A 25679-nucleotide genomic window follows, 5' to 3' on the forward strand; every position below is an offset into this window, starting at 1 on the left:
GCGAGCAACCCACTCCACTCAATTACATTGGGCTAATAGCACTAAAGCAGCAGTTGTCATGGTTACCAGAAAATTTAGAGAAACTCCTGGTGTTCTATTTCAAGCACCGCTCTGGTAAATGGAGGGCAGCATACATTATGAAGCTTCTTTCAAATATTTGTCCACAAGAAAACTCTATTCCTCTATGCATTGTGATAATTCAATTTAGCCAGTCATTAGCTATTAAAATTAGTTTACCATAACTATGCATTAAAGCAGCAAACCAAAAATGATTTCCTGTATTAACAACTTATCTCTGAGACCATCTACAAATATGTACATAGTTACGAACTCAAATTATTTTCTGCAAGCTTTGAAAAACTTTCATCAAGAGGATCACATCAAACAATAGCAAAACCCCATTGTTTTGTTTAGGAAAAAAAATGGTAGCATATATTCCACTCTTTTTTTGGTTTAGGGGCTTTTTTGGTGGTTTTTTTTTTTTTTTTTTTTTTTTTTTTTGTTTGATTTTTTTTGTTTGTTTTTTGCTTAATATAAGATGCAATAAGGATGTTACTAAAAAATGTTCGCAGTTCAAGTGTTATTTTAGCAACATACATGGCAGCAAGTTTTAGTTCCAACAGGGTAAGAATTTCTCAAAAGCACAAGCAGAAACAGAATGGTACTTTCTTCAAGTACTGGTGACATTTTGTCCACAGCCAAAATGGCCAACAGAAGTTCAAAATAAATGGGAGTGGGAAAAAAAGCAACAGTCTGGCATAAATGAAATAAGTCGCAGTAAAACACTGGCAAAAGAACGGAGTATTATGGTGTCAGTGATGAAGAGAGAAAGGGAAGACTGATTCGGTGATCAGAATCCGATTTATTGTGGGATACAAACGCTTATATACTATTCTAGGGAGGCTAGTAATGTTTTAGTACAGTGACTGGGTTAATAATCACATAAACTTATGCATTTTAAACACCTCTTGCTTGCAGAAGTCTGATGGAATTTTCTTTTCCTGGTAAACCCATCTGGTTGAATCTTCTTGCAATCCTCAAAGTTCTGTTTGCTATTGCCAAGGCATCCTGTTATCAAATCTCTTATGCTAACCAGGTCCAAAGTTGATCATCTGTCTTGTTTCCCCCAACACTGTAAGAACACCTGCACAACTATTTTTGTATTTATAATTTCATTGTGTGATCATACTTCATTTTTCCTTTTGCTATTATCAGTATTTTAAGTGCTAACTGAGCTATGCTAACCAGGTTGGCATTGAACATCAAATAAAAAGGTCTTTTTATTCCTGTACAAGTGTACATCATCATTAACTTGGGTTATTAGAGCAGCTTGAAGACTGAAGCAGATTTGGTATCACTGCCAGTGACATTAAACACTTCTAGAGCAGCCATTTAAGGAGGTACATCTCAACAGATGTAAAAGCTTCGGAAAACCGAAGCTCAGCTCAGAATCCCAGGGGGTGGCTGCTCAGGCAGTACACACTGCTGCTGGGAACCATTCTGATGGCAAAGGTGAGATGAGAAAAAGAAGAATCAGAGGTAGAAAGATAAGTAAAAGAGACCATGAAATATGACAGCATTAAACATTAGGGATTTAACAAGAATGCTGAATACTTGGGAAATTTTAGGACTTCTGTCCAAAACAAAACATTACAGGCTTTTGTGCGCTTTTTAAATTACTCCTTTGAAACATCAAAACCAACAAGGAATATTAATGTTCTCTTTAACCATTAGCAACAAAAGAACTTAGTCAGAAATTAACAAGGAGCCATATCCATCACTAACATAAACCCAACAGAACTGTTTCACAGGTACATGTCGGGGCAAAGGTTTATGGAATGCAACTCTGGAGGAGCTGGCTTTTGGGAGAAATAGAGATTACATACAAATGCCCAGCCTGAACCTCACTATTTGAAATAACTGGTTTTCTTATATCAATTTCAATAAAGGGAAAAAAATATAGAAGTCTGATGCATGCTACATCCAGGATTGTGTTTGCCACCATAAGACTGATTGACATTTTGGAAAAGTGTACACATATAAAAAACTTTTGTCCCAAACCATATCACTCTCTTCAACTAGCCAATGCTTGATTTTTCTTCCTTGTAGTCCCATCTACATTCAGGGGACCTCTTGCCTGCTTTGTTTGTGCCCACTTTATCACAAACCTAATTTGCTGTCTTCAAGGCTTCTACCTTTGTCCCTTGCCAAACTGAGCCTCTAAATAATCAGTTTAGGAGTGGTGAATTGTTTGAAAGAAGTGCTTACAAAATAGCCAAAGCCCTTCTCTGCACAGGAAACAGGACTTTCCCAGATGACAAATTTTCCCAGATGACAAACTTTCAGCCAGGAAAAGGGACAAACCTGGTTCAAGGTATACCATGCTATTTGACAATCTCCAAAGAATTAAAACATCTGAGCTTTAAATGCTTCTTTTGCCTCCCACCCTTCCTGCCTTTGCTTCTTTCTTTTGCTTCTTTGCTTTCTTCTAGTCAGTTACACTGACTGAAAAGATTGGTTTGCATTTACTGGCCAGGTTTCTTTGTATCAGACAGTCTGTGCAGGAGCCAGACCCTTTGAAACAGCTCCTCTGCTGGGATCCTGCTGCAAACCTTCTTTCCTGCTATGCCTCCCTTGCTCATCACATAATCAAAGAAGAATATTACCTCCCTCTCCCATGTGTGCTTCAGCACAATGGATCAGGCAACAGAAATGTACAAGCCAACAAAGTAGAACCTTAAGTGCATCCACACAAAAGGAGTTTGGGGACAGTTTCAGGATCCCTAAACAATCTGAATTGTTGTAATGAATTTCTGCATGAGCTTGTTTCTTTCACAATTCACTCAAAACAAGCTTTTTGCGTACTGCCTGCCCTACTGAAAGTAATAAGCACAACAGAATTATAACTAACACAGAACTATTATCCTCTGTTCCTGCACGCAGCAAGGGCAACACTACCTTCCTCAGTGCTTCCAAGCTCATTAGAGCTATTTGTCAGTCTGTGATGTAGATAGGTGATGGGCAAACAGATGCACAGAAGGGTGGGGAACAGCACAGCACCCAGCTTCAGCAGCACAAAATCAGGCCCTGGCAGAGACAGTACTCCACAATAAACCCTGCATGGTCTACTGAATATTGCAAAAACTGAGCTCCCTTCACAGTGCGAGGATTACTTCAGGAGGATAAAGTATCCAGGGCATCTCTTATTTACTTCAAAGAGATTTTGGACTGTGCTGGGGACACCCTCTGCTAGCACAAATACAGTGAAAAGGAACTAAATTCAGAATGCGACAGAAGGCTCATGGCTGTGCAGAGGGTCAGAAACCCCTCTGCAGTACCTAAAGCATGACAAGGTCCTTCTGAAAGGTGTGACAACTGCCACAGCTTGACCCATCTGTGCTCTGCTGGATGTTTCCAACCAATGTGATGATCTTTTTCTAGAGAGGCCAGAGTTCAGAGGCTTGGGCAGAGTGCACTGCCCTAACTGCTAAATGTGTTCTATTGCCTCTTCCTGCCGCCCACACTGAAGAACTGGGCAAGGCTGGATTTTTGCCCTCTCTTCCATCTGTGTTGTGGCTCCACAATTTCTAATAGTCCTCTTCTTTTGTCATGGCATTTAGTGTTGACAATCTCAACCCTAGAAAATGCTGCATGGTATAATTTGGTGTTATTACACATGTGGAATGGCCTTTCTCTCTGCAGAACCTTGTAAAGACACACTGAGCTCCCCCTCTACGATATGTTGATGTGAATTCTCAGAGCACTGCAGGCAGAAAGGTCAAAGCTGAGTCATACCAGTATGATATAAAAGGAGTAATATCACAACTTTGGCAGATCACTTAATTCTCCTGCTCTCAACTGGGGCTAACAATGTGTGAATTTCCTTAGGTTTCAGTTGCGAATATTGTTGCCTTCCCAAATTCCTGTACTTCATACAATAGGTTCTGAATACAGACCAAATGACAGACCACCACTGAGCCCAGACAGAACTATGTGAGCTCTACCCCTTTATCTACCTGTCACAAGCCTTTGCTGGGATGCCACTGTCATGCTGACTCTTGCAGAATTACTGCTAAATCCAGGCTAATGAGCTTGGTTAGACCTTGGCTAACTCTGTCCAGAGCTGTGGCTAACTCTGTCCAGGTACTGTGATACCTCTTATATCTGTGCTCTCATGGATTTCTAGTCGGAACAGAAATACCACAACTGACTGGGGGCCAGCAAAGGTGACTTGCCGCAGGCTCTCTTCACACAGCGCTGTCCTTGGCCTTTACCCTGTGCTGCTTGAGCCCAGTACCTGCCCAAGGATAATTTAAATACAGCTATACAGACTTGGGAAGTGACTTCTGCACTTGGCTTAAAAACCACCTGCTAGAAATCCCAAAAATTGATTATTACACTGGAAACACTTTCATAGGGTAGACTTTTTTTTCCCCACAACATTCATGCATGTGCTCTCACAGAAATGAGAATTTGCTTGTCAGAAGCAGGAATTCTTTTCTCAACAACAGGGCTTTCAGAACACCTGTAGCTCTGCACTCCACGGGGTGCTGTAGATACAGCAAACAGTTTGCATACTGCCTGACAACACAATTCATTTTCCTCAGGGTCAGAACTTACTACATCCCAGTGTCAGAGTCCCTGCCTGCTTCCCAAGCCTAAAGGGTACAGGGAACCTGCCTGAGCTACCATTACTAAGCCATTATTTTGTATGTATGTGTCCCTAAACATACTGTGATGTCTGTCATGTTTCTGGCAGTCAGTCAGCAAAGGATCAAAACTTGCACAGGAATTAGGATCATGATTCATTTCTAACTAGAGTTTCTTTTAAAATCCTAATCTTAATTTATTTTCAGCTACAGTAACATTCATTTTCTCTATATTTTTAATTGCTAAAACACAGAGTTATAAAAAATTTATATTTAAATCATTCAGAAGAGTAATTTCGAAAGAGCTATAAGAACAGAAACATTTCTATCATTGACGTCTAGTTAAAAAGATTTTTCTTTCAGATCAGTTTACAATTAAAAAACAAAAAAAGAGACTGTCCCTACAGGCACTGCAAAAGTGATTCAACCAAAACACAAATTGCATGGACTTTGACTTCTTTAAATTCAGTATTTCAGCAAATCTGCAACAAAAATATTTCTACAATGCAATATGTAATAATATATAGCATAGATACTGCTAAAGTGCTGCCTGGGATGGTGTTCATATATTTTTGCTATCATCAACTTAGTGTGCAGCAAAATGCACTACTGCTTTAGTTATTAAAATGTTTGGTTAGAATAAATGAATACAGTCACATTTGACTCACTAAGTACCCGGCATATTTATTTTAATGATTTCTTTTTTTAATGAGCTGCAAAAAAAAGCAGTTTTCCCTCCACCTGTTTCTCCATCTCCAGAGCTGCTGTTTGTTCAAAGCACCAAATGTATCACCAACGCTTCAAACAAGTTGAGCATTAAGTGTCTCTGTGAACAGTGCTGCCCAAACAGCCCTCAGATGCTGCAAGGGAAGGTTGTTCCCTCCCCTGGTCCCATCCACCTCCCCAAGCCATTGTGGAATAACCCTGGATGCGTTCACCCTGCCTGGTGTGCGCGATTGTGAGCAGAGACCTGCTCAGGGAAGGAGGATCCCTGGGCTTTTAGTGCTTGGCTCAAAGGTGTATTTCACCACTAAAACTGCCGACTGACCTTAATCAGGCAGCTCTGTGCTTTCAAAGAAAGCAGCTTTTATTTAGCCAGATTATCTCATAAAAGTGAAAACTGGCATTAAAAGATTCTTTTAGCAGAAAAAAAAATGCCCGCTATCTAATGTGAATTGAAGGTGAGATGAAGCTTTCATCAGATGCTGAAGAAATGTTAATGAATACTTAGTGGGACTTTAACAGGACTGACTTTGGGCTCAGCAGCGCTTCAGAAGACAACCGAAATGTACAGCCTTCACCTATTTGATAAAAATTACTCATTCTGGCTGTTACCTGGACCTGGACCTATGAGGTAAGCCTTGCAGGTGTAAAAGAGCTGGAAGGCTGCAGTGTGGGCCCACAGGTATAAAAGAGCTGGAAGGCTGCAGTGTGAGCCCACAAGTGTAAAATAGCTGGAATGCCACAGTGTGGGCCCAAAGGTGTAAAAGAGCTGGAAGGCTGCAGTGTGAGCCCACAAGTGTAAAAGAGCTGGAATGCCACAGTGTGGACCCACAGGTATAAAAGAGCTGGAAGGCTGCAGTGTGGGCCCACAGGTATAAATGAGCTGGAAGGCTGCAGTGTGAGCCCACAAGTGTAAAATAGCTGGAATGCCACAGTGTGGGCCCACAGGTGGAAAAGAGCTGGAAGGCTGCAGTGTGAGCCCACAGGTGGAAAAGAGCTGGAATGCCACAGTGTGGACCCACAGGTGGAAAAGAGCTGGAAGGCTGCAGTGTGAGCCCACAAGTGTAAAAGAGCTGGAAGGCTGCAGTGTGGGCCCAAAGGTGTAAAAGAGCTGTAAGGCCGCAGTGTGAGCCCACAGGTATAAAAGAGCTGTAAGGCCGCAGTGTGAGCCCACAGGTATAAAAGAGCTGGAAGGCCGCAGTGTGAGCCCACAGGTATAAAAGAGCTGGAAGGCTGCAGTGTGAGCCCACAGGTGTAAAAGAGCTGTAAGGCCGCAGTGTGGGCCCGCAGGGAGGGCGCCCCAGGACTCACGCGCTGGGCCGCAGGTCCGGCAGGGCCCTGTCCAGCGGCAGGCGGTCGCTCAGGTAGGCGTTGTAGCCGTAGTACTGGAACTGCTTCAGGGCCAGCCGCCTGTTCTCAGGGCTCAACTCCTGCCCCCAGTGAGCAAAGAGAGACGAGTCCGTGAACGCTTCTGCAGGATTGTCTTCCAATTTTGGTGGAGCTTCTACGAGAGAAAAAGACAAAAGGAAACAGTAAGGATCTCCTATTTTTAAAATTGTAACTTCAGCTCCACTTGCTGCTTGTAAGTCTTTCCATGATATGCCCTCACATACTCTTGTGTTGGTGCAACTATTAGCACGTAAGGCTCCAAATTTAATAGTCAAACAAAGTTAGGTATAAACATGTCGCCGTTGAGGCAGGACGGGAACAGAAGAACTCCAAGAAGAGTTCACCAAGAACTCCATCAGAAGGCGAGATGAAAACCCCCCTTTATTTCCAATACACCACTCTATTTATAGAGAACATCGCGCAGACTAATTTCATTGGTCTTAAAAGTAAAAACATCCCACACCATTGGTGCGCTCTGAATGACGCATGGTGGCAGAACATATCTATAAACAATGTGAACAACAAGAGAGATAAAGAATTATTTACATTCCTTTCCAACTCTCTCCCAGGCCCAGCCTGGTAGAAACGTCTCTTTTTCTCTCTGACTGAACTGAGAATACCCATATTAACAATTCTTTTTTATCACAATCTGACTAAAGGCCAGAACCGATAAATCTAAATGAATTAAATTTCAGAAGGAGCTTTATCAGAAAAGAATGTTACTTTGCTTTTATATACTAAGATGAAATATTTAATTTCAGCCTGGATTATCTTGCTAAGAAATGAAGTTTTGAAGGGGAAAAACAAAGCATCTGTATGTAGTGCACAAAATGGCTGTCAGAGTTGATGTGTAAAATAAGTTCTTTAAAACTACATATTCAACATAGAGAAAATTCACTGTACTAGGCATTCATGTTTAAATGGCAAACCAATTTCAGTCATGCAATAACTTTATGCTCCTGTTTACCAATCCAGCCTATTTGAATTTTTAGTCCATATTTAGATGCATGCGATGATGCTACTGGGATCATCACTTTGTAGTATTTGCTTGATTAGCAAAGGTTTTCATTTCACAACATCTCTGGCTGTTATACCAAACAGAGAGGAGGGGGACATATACCTAGAACTCAATTTAAGAAGAGCTCCAATACCATGAAATCACAGCATTCATTCTCAATGTTTAGTCGCACAGAAAGTCTATTCAAGGTGTCTTGTGAGCTCTCTGTGACTGACACATCACAGTCGACCACATAATCTAACCAAGAGACGCCCTTGTTTCTGTGAACACTTTACAATCCACAGTACACCAGTAAAGCAAGATCAAATGCCTTAATTGCCTCCAATTTCTCAACATAAACTAGAGACACACACACACAAAAAATATTTTTCTGGAAGGTATTATTATTTATCAGCAGTCACATTAACAGTGACCCAACCAAATGAAGAACTCTCCTTTCTAAAGGACTGTACTTACAAACACAGAGACTTACGAAAATTAAGGCGAATCTTCTGAAAATCTGTCAATTGTCCCCAAAGTCCTCCTCAGCACCCAGAGCCACCTACAGGCCTGAAAGCTGACTTAACCTTCATGGAAATGCCTGAAGACGAAAGTTTATGTACTAGCACAATATGCCATCAGAATCCTGACTCCCAAAGAATGCCAGGAAGCATCCTTTGATCTCCTACTAAAAAGAACCCAAAATGCAAAAACATAAGTTGAGTAGACTAGGTTATTTGATTTGTTTGAGATGTTCTTTTTTTTCCTGACAACACTGACAAGAAACTAATGGCAGTTGCTTCCTACACCATGTTCTAACCTCTGTAAACATGAAATGTTTCTTTACTTGTCAGTCTCCAAGCCTGAATTCAGGAATCAGCTCCAACTCTTCAAAGATGAAAGACAAGCTAAACCCTCAGTCAAAGGAGGAAACTGTTCTGACACAGGTCCTGCTACCACACAGATAAATGTCTTAGAGAGGAGCTTGGCAACTACGCAATTTGGATAAGCTCAGATCATTTTAGAGGGTCGTAACTTGAAAAAGGCAGAACAGCACACTTCAAAAATCACAACAACATGGGAGATCACAGATGTCTCTGTCTTTTCATGGATGAAGAGCCATCCCAGAAACAACTACCTTCACAGACTCACACATATATTGAATATATTTAATTTTATCTAATGATTTTGTGAGTGAGAGTATTTCCCAAAGTGATCTATGAATCTCTTGCTGTTTTCTGATTGAAAAAGTGCTCAGTAATCCAGGTTGTATCTCAGTTTAAGATCTTCCAGTAATGGATATCTGTGAATTTAGTTTACAAGCTCTACTAAACCACTTACCAAATACAGTAATTTTTTTGTATGCTAAGCAAACGTATTATTTCAATAAATTGCTCTAAAGGAAAAAAAAAAAAAAAAAAAAAAAAAAAAAAAAAAAAAAACCAAACAAAAAAACACATTAGCAGGAACTTTCAATTACAATTCCAATCAATGGATTTAAGCGTGCATCTCTGGTGACAAAGCCTTTCTTTCCTTTATTTGGCTGAAAACTCTTGGGGGAAGCAACTTTATTCAGCCAGTCTCTCACAAGAAATAAAAATAATGATTACAGACCATCAGCTGCCTTTTGACTAGCCAACAAGTGCATTTGATGCCTTGTCCTCTGTAAACAGGTCATGGCCTGAGGTGTCACAGCCAGGCCTTCTTCCCACTTGCTCCTGCAGTTTGCAGAATGATGGTGGGGAGCAAAGGCCCAAAGCTGACCCATGAGCAGTACTGCCTAAAACAACACTAGGTAGGCACATTCATCTGCTCAGTTAGTAGCAAAAAGGAAAGATCAGTTCCATTTCTCCTGTGGGAAGAAAGCCATGCTGCCATACCTGCAGCATGTCACTGCAAATGTCATCCGGAGGTCCTCCCTATATTAACTTTACATACCATGCAAAGCTGTACCCAGACACGAGCCTGGTATTAACTCCTGGCAGACTGACTCCCTGCAGTTAAATCAATCAGTAGCGGAAATTTATTACATAGATGTCAGCTGGCTGCACACCTGTGCCAAAGAAGTTTCCTTCCAGAAGACTGGCTGGTCATGGCATCAGTCTGGAATCAGTCACACACTGCTTACCTGAGCCAAAAACCCCACAATTTGTTTTCTAAAATCATCTGTGTCTCTTCAGTTCATACTCACATTTCCTAGTTATGCAATTAATGTTTCTAGAAATCCATTGCTTCATCTGATCTTTGTGACCAGCTGCCAAGACAGAAATTCACTCTCCTCTTCCTATTGTTCATTGTATAAAATAAGTCAGAGACACCAAATCAAAAGACACCACTGAGATAATAAGGGGTAGACATTTTGTTGTCTGATTGCTGCTTTGTTCTACAACCTCTGAAGAAAGCAAATATTTCATTTATTACCAATTAACATAATCAATTAATAACTTTCATTTAATCTCCATGAAAGCCTTTGAAACTCATTAAGAGAGACCCATTTTTTCAGCTCCATTCAGATGTCAACATTTCTTCCAAAGAAAAGTTACTATGAACAGCTTCACAATTAAGAGAAAGGATCAAGTCAGAAAGGGTTGCAAAAATAGTTGCAGAGACAGAATCAGACATGCTGTTTGTTCTCACGAGTACCTAAGTTTCATTTTACTCCTATCCCTTATTTGACTGCAGGTCTACTCACAAAAGCAGCAGTATTTCACATCAAAGCTTTGCCATTGTGAAAATGCCTTCCAAGAAACAGAACTGTTTTATAAAGCCTGCAGTGTAACCTTATGTGCTGATTTCATTAAGTGGCAGTAACAAGAAGGTAGATACAAGTCAGCACAACCACCCTGTCTGGAAAAATACCCCTATTATGTCAGCTAAAGACATGCAGAAGGCATCAATACCTGCACTAAATGATACATGCTCAGGTGGAACAGGCTGTTCACAGAAAGAAGAATGAGTTGGAAATTATGCCAGAGAGTAGGAAGAAAGGCTTTGATCATGTTCTCCAGTGCCTGACCCTCTGATTTCCCAGCCCACAGAGGAAGGAACAGGCCATGATTACAGAGGTGATGCCACAGCTGTGCCTTGCCTCACCATGCAAGGTGGACTCATGATGTGCATCTAAGCAGACTATCATTAAAGGCAAAACAAAGCTCAGCTCTCTCATGAGGCCTAATGGCTTCAAACTCTGGCTCTGGCTCCCAGCACTCAAAAGATCTATATTCTATTTCCTGCAGGCAGTAGCCTTTCAGCTTTCTATGGAAGGAAGGATCTTTTCATCCTTTTCCTCTACAGGTGCCCTTCATCTGTTAGGCAATCCATACCCTCTTGCCAGAGGCCATTCGGTGTGACAGATAAAAATCCCAGACTGGCATTGGATCACAGAACCATGTTTATAAGTGGGAAAACTTCAACTAAACTTTGTCACACAGCAAGGTACACAGAGGAAAATCCCATTTTTAAAATCTATTATAATTCATGAAAACCCTTTATCATCATTCTCAAAAATCATAGTTTGACAATTCCTGTCTTGCAAGGCTACTCCCATGCAGGACCCTGCTATAAATCCTTTATCAGATGAGTGAACCTCTAAATGAAAACATCCTTGTTTGCATGGTGTGATGAAACACTGACAAGCAACAGCAGAAGCACCTCACCAAGATGCACCACTGCATCAGCCATGGAGAAAAGTATACTCAGAAGACCAAAATCGAAAGTTACAGTAACAGATCTTCCCTCAAAAAAGTTTTTTACTTATTCTCTCACCTCCCCAAAAAATCACAATACTGCTGGCGAGGTGTCAACATCAATATAGCTTTGTGCTAAAAAGTGAACTTCATTGTTTGGAATATTCAAGTTAAGTTAATTCCTCTTGGCATTCTAGTCTTGTTCCCAAATAAATGACTTCAGCAGAAGTGCTCCTAAGAAAAAATGCCGTATCTAAGTGGGTTAAATCCTGCTACTACTGCTTACTTACAGCTTAGTAAATCATACTGAAGTTGCTAGGGCTTCCCAGAGAGACTGACAGAGCCTGTCAGACTCTGTCTGCACAGATGACAGAGCAGAAGAGCCCAAATCTTAAGAAAAATAAACCTGATGCGAACTACATACAAAACACACAACCATCCTTAGAGGATTCAGCTCCATATCCAATCTTTGCATACTCCAGCACACTCTGTAGTTAGTGTAAACATCAGACAGATCAGACAGACAGAGAATGGAAAAAAAAAAAACCCAACAAAAGAGAGGTGATCCTCTCCTCAACAGCTGTCATGAAATCATAGCACTATGAACAGTATACAATCAGACAAAACTTAAAAAATTAAACCGTGTATGACAGCACATATAGAAGGAAATGGTAAAATTCTCTCAAATTTAAAATTTTTTAGAACTTGAAACACAATTTATACGCTATCTTTACTGCATTTTAAGCAGCCAATACACATACATAATGGTATAAGCTATTAGCATGCTACTAACATATATTTTCATTTGTTTCTGTTTGAAGGCTTCTGTTTGGAGTTTTTTCTGATAAATAATCCCACACTTATTGTGCATTTGGTGGAAATTCAGTCTAGTTCTCCTGCTTAGTGTAGGTGTAGAAGAAGGGATTACAAGTGACCTCACCGGATAAATCACAGTTGTAGTAATTACCAAAGAAGAAGAACAGCTTTGCCCTTAATGGGTTGCAGCTGTGACTAATAAAGGTAAGTGTGATAAAAGGGGTAGGTTGGGCAGTCAGGGAGAGCCTGGAGGAAGAAGGAACAATCCAGAGAGACACAAAAGAGGAAGGAAACACGGAAGAGAATTGCTGCTGTTTCAGAAGCTCTGCTGTGAGGTCAGGCTGGTTCTGATGGAGTTAGGGCCTGCTGTTGGAGCCTGCAGTCATAGTGGAGCTAGGTAAAAGCCTGTGGTCAGAGGCAGCAAGGAAATACTTGCAGTCATATTCCAGCAGGAATAGCCAGCAGTCAGAGTCTGTCAGAGAAGCCAACAGTAAGAGCTTGCTGTAGTTGGAGTCAGGATGGCTAAGCTGTAAAGAAGAATAAACTTGGGACCCTTTCCATGCTGTTAAATAAGAGTCTGTGTCTTGGCTCATTTCTACCCCTAATGAGAAGTCTACTGCAACACTTAGCACCCAGCAAGGCCTGACCTTTGTGCTGGTGGATGTTTCCTGCCCTGGCAGACTTTGATAACCCAACAGCTCCTAAAAAGTCGTGGCTTATACAAACATCATATAGTCAACCCAGGACACATAAAAGTAACTTTACACCGAAGAAAGATGTCTGGAGATGACTCTCAAAATGTGCTCAGCGCTAGAGGGCAGTGTAAGAAACAGGAAAATTTGGGTCTTAAGAGAAATCGGAGGGTTTTGAAACTTCTAAAGAACTTGTTAAAGAGCTCTCAGAACTGCAAGTACCAAACCGATAAGCCACTAATTAACCAGCAAATTCCATTATAGTGGTTATTTCCTATGGGTGAGAAAAAATGAAATGTTTATTATGTTATTGAGTCAATACTAAACTATTGGATGTGGGTGCACACAAATAACACTTTATAGGAACAAGGTCTTGGTAAGGGCTCTATATTTCTTCTGTATGCACTCCACCTGGCCTATTCTGATCTGAAAACACTATAAATCCTGGGCACTGTTGTTCCTACTAGATATGTTCTCACTACCAGCCTATTAAATTCCCCTTTAGCCATAACTGTGCCATGGATATGAATCAGGCCAGACAAGTCCATGCATCATTCTGGCAAAGTTAACATAAAATTACTACAAGCCTGGACAACTTGAAAACAGAGTAAATGCTTCTAATTTACTGGAATGGGATTATCTAAAGAAATTTGCAAGTACAACCCATTTCCCCTTAGATGAAGACAGAGAACTCTCTGACAGGTACTAATACTGCACTTTTAAGGCTTCTGTATCTATCAATATTTTGTCAGGGACCAATTTTGTTTTCTCCAACGTGTAAAAGGTGGATTTTTCAAAAAAACACAGTATGAGGATATAAAAAAACTAAGGAGTACCAAGTTCCAAGTATTCAGACTTTCTAAAATACAATTTTCAGCTTGTCCTAAGCAATACCTCTCTGCATTCCTTCTATTTGGAAACCAGATTTTAAGACAGTAACAATTCATTTAAAGCAACATATAATTTCTTAACTACAGACCTCCAAGATAAAGGGTGGTTAGAATAATTATTTATTGACTATAACTTAAAGGATTACCTTTATTGACTATAACTTAAAGTTTCATTAAAAAAAGGAGGTTTTTAAATGGCAAAGTTATTTTTATCATTTCAAATAATTATTAAGGCATTAACTTAAATCTAATCTGTAGGCAAACAGACCACAATTTTTGGAATAACAGTCTAAAAATACAATAATAATCTGCCAAAAACTGCCTTAAAATTGATTTGGTGAATTTATTCAGTTGTGATACACAAATCTCAGTATCACAAACTGCAGTGTAAGTGCCCTGAACCAGCAGTGGTACCCATAAAGGAAAGAGAAGAATGAGATGGGCACAAGTACCTCCCTAATTTTTCAGACAAGCAGAGTGACAGCCTTGTTTCAGGTCATTGTTCTCATTAGGAGGAATAAAACCCCCTGCAATGCTGATTAGATCAGATTGTCAAGGAAAATGCTAAACCAATTTAAGCCAATAATCTCTGATTTGTGCAATTTTGTGAGAATTATTGCACTGGCCTAATATGTTTCCGGTCTTGGATGAAAAAGACATCATGTTACCATCACACATAACTGCCATTCTTTTAATTACTTGTGATAATATTTTCAAAATGCCCAGTACATTTTATGATAGTGAACCCTGTACAGATGAAAGGAAGGCACAACTTAAACCCCAGTTTTGCAAAACCAACAGTTTTTCATTAGGTTCATTGATTACACTGAGTATATTTTCCATGTAAGATTGGAAGACAACAGCATTTCACAGATAAGAGACCAGTTTGCATCCTGGAAACAGTGCTGTGCCAAAAATTGAGATTACTTCTACTTGATGCTCAGGCACAAAGCTGAATTTCTAATGGCAACTTTCCTCACTTCCTTATCACCATGAAAGAAATAAGTGGAAACAGAGGAGATCTACATATAAAGCGCAGTTTGCAAAGGCAACAGAATGAACCAGGCTCCACATCAGGGCTTGGGGTCTGAGAGTTCTCAAAGAGACAGCACAGAGAGTCTTCTGCAAGACAGAAGATAAGAAGGTTCGGAATATTCCACTGACTGTAACTGCACGTGTTCCTAAAGTTAGGCATCTGCTAATGGGCTTACTAAAAAAGGAAACTCATCTGCATTTAATGAATAGCAGACCACATTTTTCTTCGGGATTAGTGGCTTTTGTATGAGTGCAGCTGAGAGGCTTTAAAAGCTCCGTGTGTTTTATATCATAAACCTAAATCTATGTCACCTGGAGTAAACATGAAAGGCATTTAACTATTTTGAAAACTATTTTGCCAGGAGCTGTCAGGCTGTGACACAGCTAATTAGTCATATACATACAGCTTTTCTTTTTATACAGAGCTGAGTAGTCACACCAAAAGTAAAGTTCACACAAGGAAACAGAACTCTTCTACTGTCACCCCACTCAAAGCACTGAAAATAGGCTTCCTCTTTCAGTAATCACACAAACTGAGATTTTTCTCTGCTTGCCAGGCTGTACTGAGCTCCCTCAGATTAGTTCTACTTCAAAAATTTCCATTCAGTTCTTTCAGTCCTCTGAGGAATTTTGTTTGGCCACTTTTTTGGAAATACAGAAGTTTTAGAGAGCAACAGCTCCCTCACTCAAGACATCCCTTACTTTTTTCCAAAGTGCTTCCAAGATTAGACATTATAAACTGCTCCACCCCTTTCACCACCGTGTTCTTACCAGCACCTCAGTACACACTTAGCTATGTGGGCCTCTGATTGACAGGGCTCCTACTTAAAAAGTACTTCTCAAGCAGTTGCAGACATTATTGCACAGTGGAGCTACTTCTCACTTCCAGGAGTTTTCCTAAGCTACTCCAAGAGACAGAGATGAGTTTCAGTTTAAAAGGAACCTGAAGAATTATGAGGAACAGGGCTGCTTTGAAGAGCCAGCGTGCTCTTCTGTAAAAGCATCTTCTGTTCTCAGACGCTATGCTTAAAGCACTGGATGTGGACAAATGCAGCAACAGGGAGCAGGTATATTTTAAAGGTTCACAAGGTACACGTCAATTAAAAAAAAAAAGTCAACTAAGCATCACATAGCTTCTCCTCTTGTCAGAAAAACATGAATGACAATTTAAAAGCACTCTCCCATCTTTGATATCAAGTAGATGACTTCTGCTAATGTTAACATCAATAATACACTGAGCCTATCAAGATGTCAAGAATTCTCCTTGACATAGTAGAAAAAAAGAAAGTGCAATCAAATTAGGTTCTCTGGTTTCACAGGTATTTGGGTAAATGATATGAGATGATACTTTAGCTTAATTTTAGAAATAGGACAGTAAGTCAAAAACATGTTGAAAGGAGACAGCGAATCATGTGGACAAGCAGCAGTCTGCATCAACAGAAGGCAAAGGGGAACTTATAGACTGCACCCAGCAAATACTTGGGTTTGCTATTATTCTCAGCTCACTCTCTATCCTACAATGAGGAACTTTAAGAAATATCTATTACCTGAGAATTTTCCTCTATTGTCTTAATTTAAGAACAGCAGAAAAAATGGCTTTAAACTTACAGCATTCTGGGTTTCCTTTGGAAATTTAAAAAGCGGACTAATTTTTTAAAAAAATATTTTGAAATTGCATTAGGTAGACTGTTCCTCTGCTTCAGTTTGTGAAGAATGGGAACATCTGGCTGGTTGGTTATTTCTGTTTTGTTTTTTTGGGTTTTCTTGTCTGATTTTAAGTCATCACAGTCCAGTCAGAATATTAATTTTAAAATAGAAACAAGAAAATCCCAACAAAACACAACAAAAAATACCTCAAAACCAAAATACAGCTAGATTAGAGAATGAAACAAACATAAAGCTAGAAATGCAGTTTTAAACAGAAATAAGAAGCAAGAGGGAAAATGAGGAAGCCAAGAAAAACTGGACTTATTGCCAAAATAGGAAACTAAATGAGAATAATGGAAAATTTAATTTATTATGCAAGATACAATAGGCAATTTAGTTGGTAATTTCTCATCAAAAGACTACACATTTCCCTGCAGATCTCTGTGACTTTAGTGTGAGAAGCATTATTGAAAAAGTCCAAGATTCACAAATCAACCTCTTGCAAATGTGCTAAATCAACACAGAAGAAGAGAAGAAGAAACATCATCTAAGGTTTTAAATTTATAACCTCTCCTGCAACATAAACCAAAGTTACACTTTGATAAAATTCAGACACATCTTTTTTCTTCCTATCCTCACACCACACCTGATGATGACCTTCTGGTAAACCCATAAAGCAAAGAGGATGAGAGGAAAAAAGCTCCATCCCTTACTGGCACATATTTTGGAGTTGTGCAAAGATTTTCTTCTATTTTTTTTAAATAACCCTGTGTATCACGCATCCTGAAGAGAAAATCAACTTGTTCATTTTGTCTATGATAAAAATGAAGACTCTTTGTTAAGAATGTTTCCAACCCTCACCAACACAGCATCCCAATTTAATCCAGGTCAAAGGACTATAAGTAAAAATGCAGCGAACCCCGGATGCGGGGAAGAAATGATGATGTCTGGCTCCAGATCAGAAGGCTGAAGGATAGCTTTATTAAAACTATACTGTATTATATTAATATGCTATTTCAAGAGATACTATACTATTCTACATACTTACTACTTACTTACCTAACTAACTACAAACTCGTGACTCTCTGCTGAGAGTCCAAGCCACAGCTGGATCTGATTGGTCACTGAACCCAAACAACCTTCACCAGAATCCAACCCAGCAATCACTTCAGGTAAACAATCCCCATACCACATTCCACATGGGGAAAACAAAGGAGCAGAGATAAAGATTGTTTTCTCTTCTTCTCTCTGTGCTTCTCCCGAGAGACAGAATTATGTCTCTCTGTCCAGAGAATGTGAATGGCACAAAGGAGCACTCTGCCTCTTGCACTGCACCTACAGAAACATCCACATCTCACTGAGTTACCACTGAGTCACTGTGTGCAGTGGTAAGAAGTACAGGTGCAGTGGCATCCATGGCAAAGCTGCTTAAGTGAGTGGGAACAAAGGATTTCCTACTGATTTCTACCAGGTATAGATCTAGAAGAGTGTTTAAAATATTCTACTATAGGTAAAATTCTCATCTAAACTATATTAAAATGGACAGGAGTAGAGGTCGTTTTATTTTTAAAAGCTGCAGAAGGATAGCACAGTTACATTTCATGTGCATTCAACAGAGGAGAGCACTTAGGAGATAGCTCATATACACATAATCCCAGAGAGGTGCTTACTAATCCTAGCTGCTCTAAACTGAAACAGAATTATCCAGGAGTGTCAGCAAAATGCCTTAAAAAAAAGGGTAATTAAAACAGACTTTCATGAGTTTTGCAGAATATTTTTAGTACTAGACAATCAGGGACTTTATTATCATTACTTGTAGTAAAGACTATTTATGATAGATACTAGAAGAATATATTATGATAAAACAGCTGAGAATTGTGAGATATTCAATTTTGAATTTATATAGTGCTTTTAGGAATTGTTAAGCATGATACCAGATTTCATTAATCCCGAGGTTATGTCCAAAATGAACAGTGTTTTTTTCATTTGCTCCACCTGCCCTGCAGGTGTTTGAAATCTGCAGGGTTTACAAATTAATTACTGGTCAGTCACTGGGGTGGGATGGGCTATCAAACTCTATTTGAAAAAGAAAACAATGAAAAAATCATTTTACCATAAGAGTCAGGATATTAACTGCACAGTAGTAGTGAAGGAAGAAGTTCTAGAAGCAGCCAGCTCTGGACAGAAGACTAGGGAGAAGCTGATGTCCCTCTGAAATAACTGTTCATCAATAAAACCAGTGATTTTCTATATTCAAAGTGCAAGTAATTTTCTCTAACAGCAAATGAAGTTTCTGAACAGTTTGTTTCCAATTAATCTTTGCTCCTGGAGAAAAGCTGCCCTTTAATACTTTGACACTTAAACACATTTGGCAGTCAAGTAAAGGTAACGGCAGTAAAGGCTCCAGAAATTTTGTAAGCAAATCCTAGCTTGAGGCATTGTCAGAGAATTAAATATTTTACCTGGAAAATGGAATTATAAAATATTTTCATCCAGTAAAAAGGAAATAATTATGAGATTAATTGAAGCAATTTAGAAAGCAGGAGGTGATTTCTCTGGCACGAGAACTAAGGCTCATTGCCTTAGTCCTAACAAACAACTCCGAACCTTAGCCAGAAGAAATTTCCCATCCCCCCTCATAGTGTTACTTTGTGTCCCTGGTGGAGAGGATTTGGTACTCCTGCTGAGGAGGCACAGCTTCTTCCATGAGTAGAGCCACGATTTGGCCAGAATTTTGTAATGCCTCTGCTTCCCTGTCCACCTGACTAAAATGCATCCATGCAATCTCTCTTCTTGTTTAGTCAATGATTGTTGTGTAAAAGTGGTCAGCAGGTGCACAAGAGTTGGAGATTTAACTCCCAAGTTGCTTTTGCATGTAAAGTTCACTTACCAGAAAAATATATAATCTGCATACTAAGAGCTTAACACTCCTAGCAAGTTTTGGCTGGGCTACCCAGGGCCAAAAAACTTGCCAATGCTTATTGAAACACTCCTGAAAGAAACAGACACTGATACCAAGGGAACTCCTACACTAGTTTGGCTCCATCCTAGTTTTGGAAGAGTGGCCTGCTAAAAGGTTCAGGAGAGCAGTGTTTCTGACTGTTACTAGTATCTCCCTGCAACTGCATCTCTGCCAATGTAGGAGTCTAAAAAAACACATGCAAGGAAACACTGATGAGATCTTGCTCATCCGTTATGATTTACATGAGAGTAGGTTGATCAGAATCAGTGAATTGAGCAAAATCTTCTATGGTTTCTTCTCCAATAAATGTTGTTACAGAAGGTTCTGTCCCTTCAGACATTTGCATTAGTAATGCTTCTTTGTTAATGCACTTTCCTTCAAAAGACCTAGCAAGCTGTGAAGGAAGGGGTGTCTGTTTTTCCATCATCCCTTTTTTGGCTTCATTTACCACCAGGTTCTCCAGTTCTCCAATACTCCAAGAAGTGGAACTACAGATACCAGATTTCCACATATTTAGGTCCTCAGCGTCACCTAGAGGCAGTGGAAGATTTGCCATTGGTATTTTCCTGTATACTTTCCAGTCTAATTTTACACAATCTTCATAAGCCAAACTATCCACAGCCAGCAGCACATCCTTTGGCCTCCCATGGAGAATGATGGTTGAATTGGGAACTTAGACTAAGACTTAGGCTACTTTTCTCCTCTTACTACTCGTAGTACCCTTCAAGAGTGGTAAAGGAAAAAAAAGGATTTAGTTTTCTTCCTAAAATAATTCCTTGGTTATCTCTGCACAGCTGAGCTCTCGCAGAAAAGCCAAAACGTTTTCCCCATGGATCTCATTTTGCCATTGTAAAACAGGAATAACAACACATCCCCTGCCTTGCAGGAGTATTAAAACAAAGCTACACTTCAGAGCTGCTTAGTACCAGCCATCACTGAAATGCTTACAAAACCAATAAAAATCTTCTTTCTTCACATTAGCAAAGACGTTAAGATCAGCCACTTTTCACAAATTCCTCTGCATCAGCAGACAGGCTGCACCAGTCCCAATGTTCAATTGCTCGCTGTCCCACAGGAAGTTAATCCTGACAATGTTGATTTCCCTGTTTCCACGCCAGTAGGCTCCAACACTCCCTGCATTACAAGGAGCAGATGTTTATGTTACAATTCCATTGTCCTTAACTAGTATCAGAGGATTGGTTTTGTGTGTAAGGAGATTTACTAGATTTTTCCAACCTCTTTGGAGTGTGGCTTGTGAGGAACATTAGGTATTTCAGTAGCACCACTTTCCCTGCAAAGAGTCATGTGGACTCATATACTCCTTGTCTTACAGCCTGGTAAAAATTTGGTTCTGTGAACAATTGTTACCAAGAGGATTTCCATTCCTAACTGACTTAATCATACAGCAGGTTAGAATATACTGCAGGCAAATAATTTTGTTCAGGCAAAATCCCTTCTTTAAACTGTATCTTTTAGTCCTAACAACACGTGCACTTCTTTGCTTAATTACACAGCCTGCTTTACCCCTCTCTTTTCCCATTCCCATTTTTGTTTTTTCTTGCTCAGAGGTATGCAAACCATCTGTGCAGTTAACATGGTCTAATAACTATTTGCAAATCTGTTCCCTGAAAGTGACTACCAAAGCTGGGAGGCCAAATAGTAAATAGTACCAGCTATTAAGTGTTATGATTTATTGTTATGATGCTAGAGCACTCAAAACTTCCCTGAAGTGTTCCTGAAAAGATACTTTTTAGGAACACTTTATTCTCATAACACAATTTTATTCTCATAACACTTGCACAGTGTAGAAACATATACTTATTTTATCACTTTTTTTTGGTAAAAATTAAGTGTTTGGGATAGTTAAAGAAACCCCAGGGAATTTACATGCTCCATTTACATGCAGAGGAATATTTCAGAGTCAAAAGATACATCCTTGGCCCACAGAACACCAAAGCATGTTTATAGAGTCTCTGAAAGAGTCTGTCTTCAAATTTTCACATGGTTTTCTCTTAGATTGTATTTTGGGTATCTAGTATTAGAGATTTACATTAAATTCTTCTCATTATATTTTTAAAATAAATTAGTAAATGTACAAGGGTATACCTAAGTGAGATGCTACTTACACAGTCATGTCACGAGCCAGAAATTTAGCAAACAGCACTATGATACTACAGGAGAAACACTGACATAATCTGACTTGGAGTACTACTGATGTAAAGAACATGTGCAGCTTTTCAACCACAAACAAATGTTGCAACTGGAGCAAACATATACTTTTGACCAAAGCTAAAACCTGCCTCATTAAAAGAGCTCCCTTTTCCATGTTTTGAGGGGGGAAAAAACCCTTAATTTAAATACACTCAACAGACTCGTAGGAGTTTATTTTCTCCTGGTAGCTCTCATATGCTGATGCTCACAGCTTCCAACACTTCAAAAAAAGCCATATTCTACAAAGCTTCAAACTTCTTTAAAATTTCTATTTCTGATTATTAACATTAGCCTCAGCACAACCCTGAGTATTAGGGTACCTCTTAATATATTTCTTACAATCTATTTTTGCCATTGTAGGGAACAGTAGAAGCAGAGGACAGGTAAGAGCAAGAAGAAGAAGCACTTTCATTACATTCCCTCCACCCAGCAATGCAGAGGTACTGTGTGGAAAGCAGTAAATTATCCAGCGGGGGAAAAGTCATTGTAAATCTCTTTTCTCTTGGAGTAAAAGGACACTTTACATACCACAGTGTGGCTCCTTCTTGTGTTTTCTACAATGACTACTCAGATCTTCCTACTGGGGGCCAACTCAGCCCTTGCTAATGTTTAATTTAGATACTAATTTCTAAACCACACTTTTGAAGCAAACAGTCCTTAATGGAGAAGATAAAACATAAAGGAACACTGAAACAGTAATTCCAACATTATTTTAACACATAAGGAAATGTGAGTTATTCTTTCACAAGTATCAGTTAAATGAACAGCTTTATATAAAGTATATTCAAACTACAGGACTTACAAAATTATAATATATCTTTGCAAGAGGTAACAAAACATACTGACAGAAGAAAATAGCACTGCAAACTTAGGAGGGATAACCTAAAACTGTGTTTCACTTGTGACTGGCTGAGGGATGATCGTCTTGCCAATGCTTAACTGGATTTCTAAGGTCTATCTTTTAACATTATCGTCTGTCTTTTAGCCATACTTGACAAAGAAAATTAATTCATTTGGATTTATGCAAGCTTCATTCACAGAATTTCAATGTATAAACATAGAATTCTATTTTTAAATTTAGTATTTCCCATTAGAAAAAACAGGAGAGTGAGGAATGAGATTTTGTCATATTTGTCACATAATTCCATTTGATGTCATTCCTCTTTCAGTGATTTCTATCTGCATAATTTAATAGTTCATTAACATATTACAGCCATTGAATCTCAAACAGCTGCTAATGATCACATTTCAGCATCTGTTAGCATCCACTTGCTAAGATCTTGTTCTTCCCATCTTCCATCTGAACCACTTCCAGCAATCGGGGGGAGTGGGGGGGAGTGTTATTAAAATTAAAACAGCAGGGCAGAAGACTTGCACTGTAAAAAGCAAGACCCCAAATTTTCAGGAGGGTGTTTCCAATCAATATAAATAGGTTTCTGTGCAGCTTTTAGTAATATTTTCCATGTGCATTATTTAAAAATAATCATACAGGTTAAGTTGTTGGGGCTTTTTTCTTCTTGTGTTTTCAAATATTAAAATAGTATCTTCTCCTGTAAGGGAATAGCTCTGTCCATCTAAAATCATTAGTATTTCTTTTATGTCAGATGTTGCCCAGGTCATACTCTAAGTATTAAATAAAACCAGTATTTACATTAGAGTCAAGAGTATAAGCACAGTTAACTGAGCATGAAAACACATATGGATACCTCAGCCAGGAAATCAAGCTGCATTTTCTACCCCCCACAATCTCATTTTTCCCTTCTTCTTCCTCAGAGTAGCTTCCAAACAAGTCAGTGTTAGAAGCTGAAATATTTATCCTATAAGACTGTGAAAAACTAGCTTTGGAGGACTGAAGAACCCACAAGGACATTTGCAATTTCCTCGTAATTGCTGTTGATTCTTCATGATGAATCCAGGCAAAGTCAGGACTCTTTCCAAGGTCAGGGAGGTCACTGTACATTATTATTAAGATTAATGCCTATTTACACAAAGTCATATCTGATAATTTATTCCCTCAGATCAAGAAAGCAAATTACTCTGTAGCTGATACAAAACCTCCAAAAATGTCTGGAATTTCTCTGTTTTTACAAAGAACAACCTGACCCTCAGTCTTCATCTTAGCAACAAACACAAAATCACGAGGGCCACGTGAATCTCCAGTTTCCATTTAAATAGTCTTTGATATGCAAACTTACAATTTTCACAGCTTATTTTGTATTCAGTGCTTAATGAAAAATTGACTCAGATACATTTTCCCATAGCAGTCATAGAATAATGGGTTTTTTTGGTTAAAAACCGTTTCTCAGAATCACAGAGCATTTCATCTCACATTGGAGGAGACCCATAAGGATCACCAAGTCCAAGTCCCTGCTCCTGGCAGGACTATTAAAAGTAAACCTGACTGAGAGCGTTGTCCAGGCGCTCCCTGAGCTGTGGCAGGCTTGGTGCCATGCCCACTTCCCTGGGGAGCCAGCCCCAGTGCCCAGCCATACCTGTACTGAGCTTACAGAAAGTGACACTGCAAATGTGCAGCTTGCAATTCTACATATGGGCAAGTCTGTGACATGCAGAGAAATGTGGCTGTCAGGCTGCCTTTCCCACATCCTACAGGCTGCCATGACCTACTGAATGTCAGCTTCTGGGTGATTCATGTTTCCATCAACATTGAAAATCAGCTAGTTTTGAATGTGCAAAAAAAAGGAACATCCAGTAGGAAGGCATCAGGAAGCTCGTTCTGAGCAAAGAAACTATTGTAACCAAGACATTGAAGAAAAAAGATATGGATGAGAGCCACAAGGAATATTGGGGCTTATTAGAAAAAATCTCCATTTTTAAGGGTACATGTATTGGAGATCTATTATATACCAATTTAAACACATATTAATTTATACTTTACTAATTAGGTATATCATAATCTATCATGGTATTCTAGTACTTCAGAAAATTTTGCTAGCTACATTTAAAAAATGTTATTTGGAAAAGTAAAGGGTAGATACAGCAGAGCACTCCCACAATTTCTACAATGAAAACATTTTTCTAATCAGTTAAAATTCATTGAAGCAAATATATTAATGCAATCTTTTAGCTTATATGTACATGAGATTAATTACTTGGATGAAAATTCAAAAACTTTTAGAAAGATCATTACTCTTTCTGTGAAATTAAATACCAAACTGTTCCCTTAATAAATGGAAGTCTTCACGAAAAGCCAATGAGGAACTATTGAATGAGAATTTAGATTAGCCTTGAGAATTCTGTCTTCAAGTTAGGGAAGCTGTTTGCATTCCTAACGGCCACCAGCACTATCAAGCTCAGTACTTAACGAGGGCAATCCAGCCTGGAAAACCAACTGGTAACTCAGAAAAAGCAGCTTTTAAGTCAAGAATGCTCTCTGGTGACACACTACTGATAATGGTTTTTATGTCAATGGCTAGGAGAGATGTAAAATACTCAAAAGCCAGAGATTTTATCTGCAAGGTCAGACTATCAGATGTGCATGGCACTCCCCAGAATAGAAAGGGAAACATTACTTGATTTTAGTAGTCATTGAGTGCAATTATCTATCCTCTACCTTACAAAAATTAAAGTTATCTGTGGAAAAAAGTATTAAAAGCATTTTCCATGGGTTTGACTATTCTATTTATGCTTCTTTTTACAAACCCATAAAGCAACTTGTGAAACTGTGGTCCTCCATACTGAGCAACTTGGTGATGGTGCTGACACATCAGCTTACTAAATTAGCACATACTCTCCAACTGCAGCTATGCTTGGCTTCTTTTTAAAAGTCTTTGCCAATAGAAATCTTTCTCTAACTCTGTGATGTTCTTGATGTGCAGTTAAAACCTTTACCATTTTTATTACCTATCCTGAAGGCAATTCATGACAACAGGCTTCCCAAAGAGTATTAATGTTAACTGATATTGCTCAAGCCCAACTCTGACTAGAAAATTTTACTTGATGGATATGAAAAAAAAGTTTCATA

General features: G+C 39.1%; 1 protein-coding gene across 3 annotated transcripts in view; it reads right to left on the reverse strand.

Annotated features, from left to right (window-relative positions):
- The window catches only part of GALNT18 (polypeptide N-acetylgalactosaminyltransferase 18), a 208950-nt gene that overhangs the window by 111428 nt on the left and 71843 nt on the right, over nt 1-25679 (reverse strand). For all 3 annotated transcript variants that reach the window (XM_053980981.1, XM_053980979.1, XM_053980980.1), the window contains one exon: nt 6684-6876. In XM_053980981.1, coding sequence (XP_053836956.1) covers nt 6684-6876 — 193 coding nt within the window. The remainder of the gene's footprint in view (nt 1-6683; nt 6877-25679) is intronic.

This window comes from Vidua macroura, chromosome 6 (assembly GCF_024509145.1).
Source record: "Vidua macroura isolate BioBank_ID:100142 chromosome 6, ASM2450914v1, whole genome shotgun sequence".
Classification (NCBI taxonomy): Eukaryota; Metazoa; Chordata; class Aves; order Passeriformes; family Viduidae; genus Vidua; species Vidua macroura.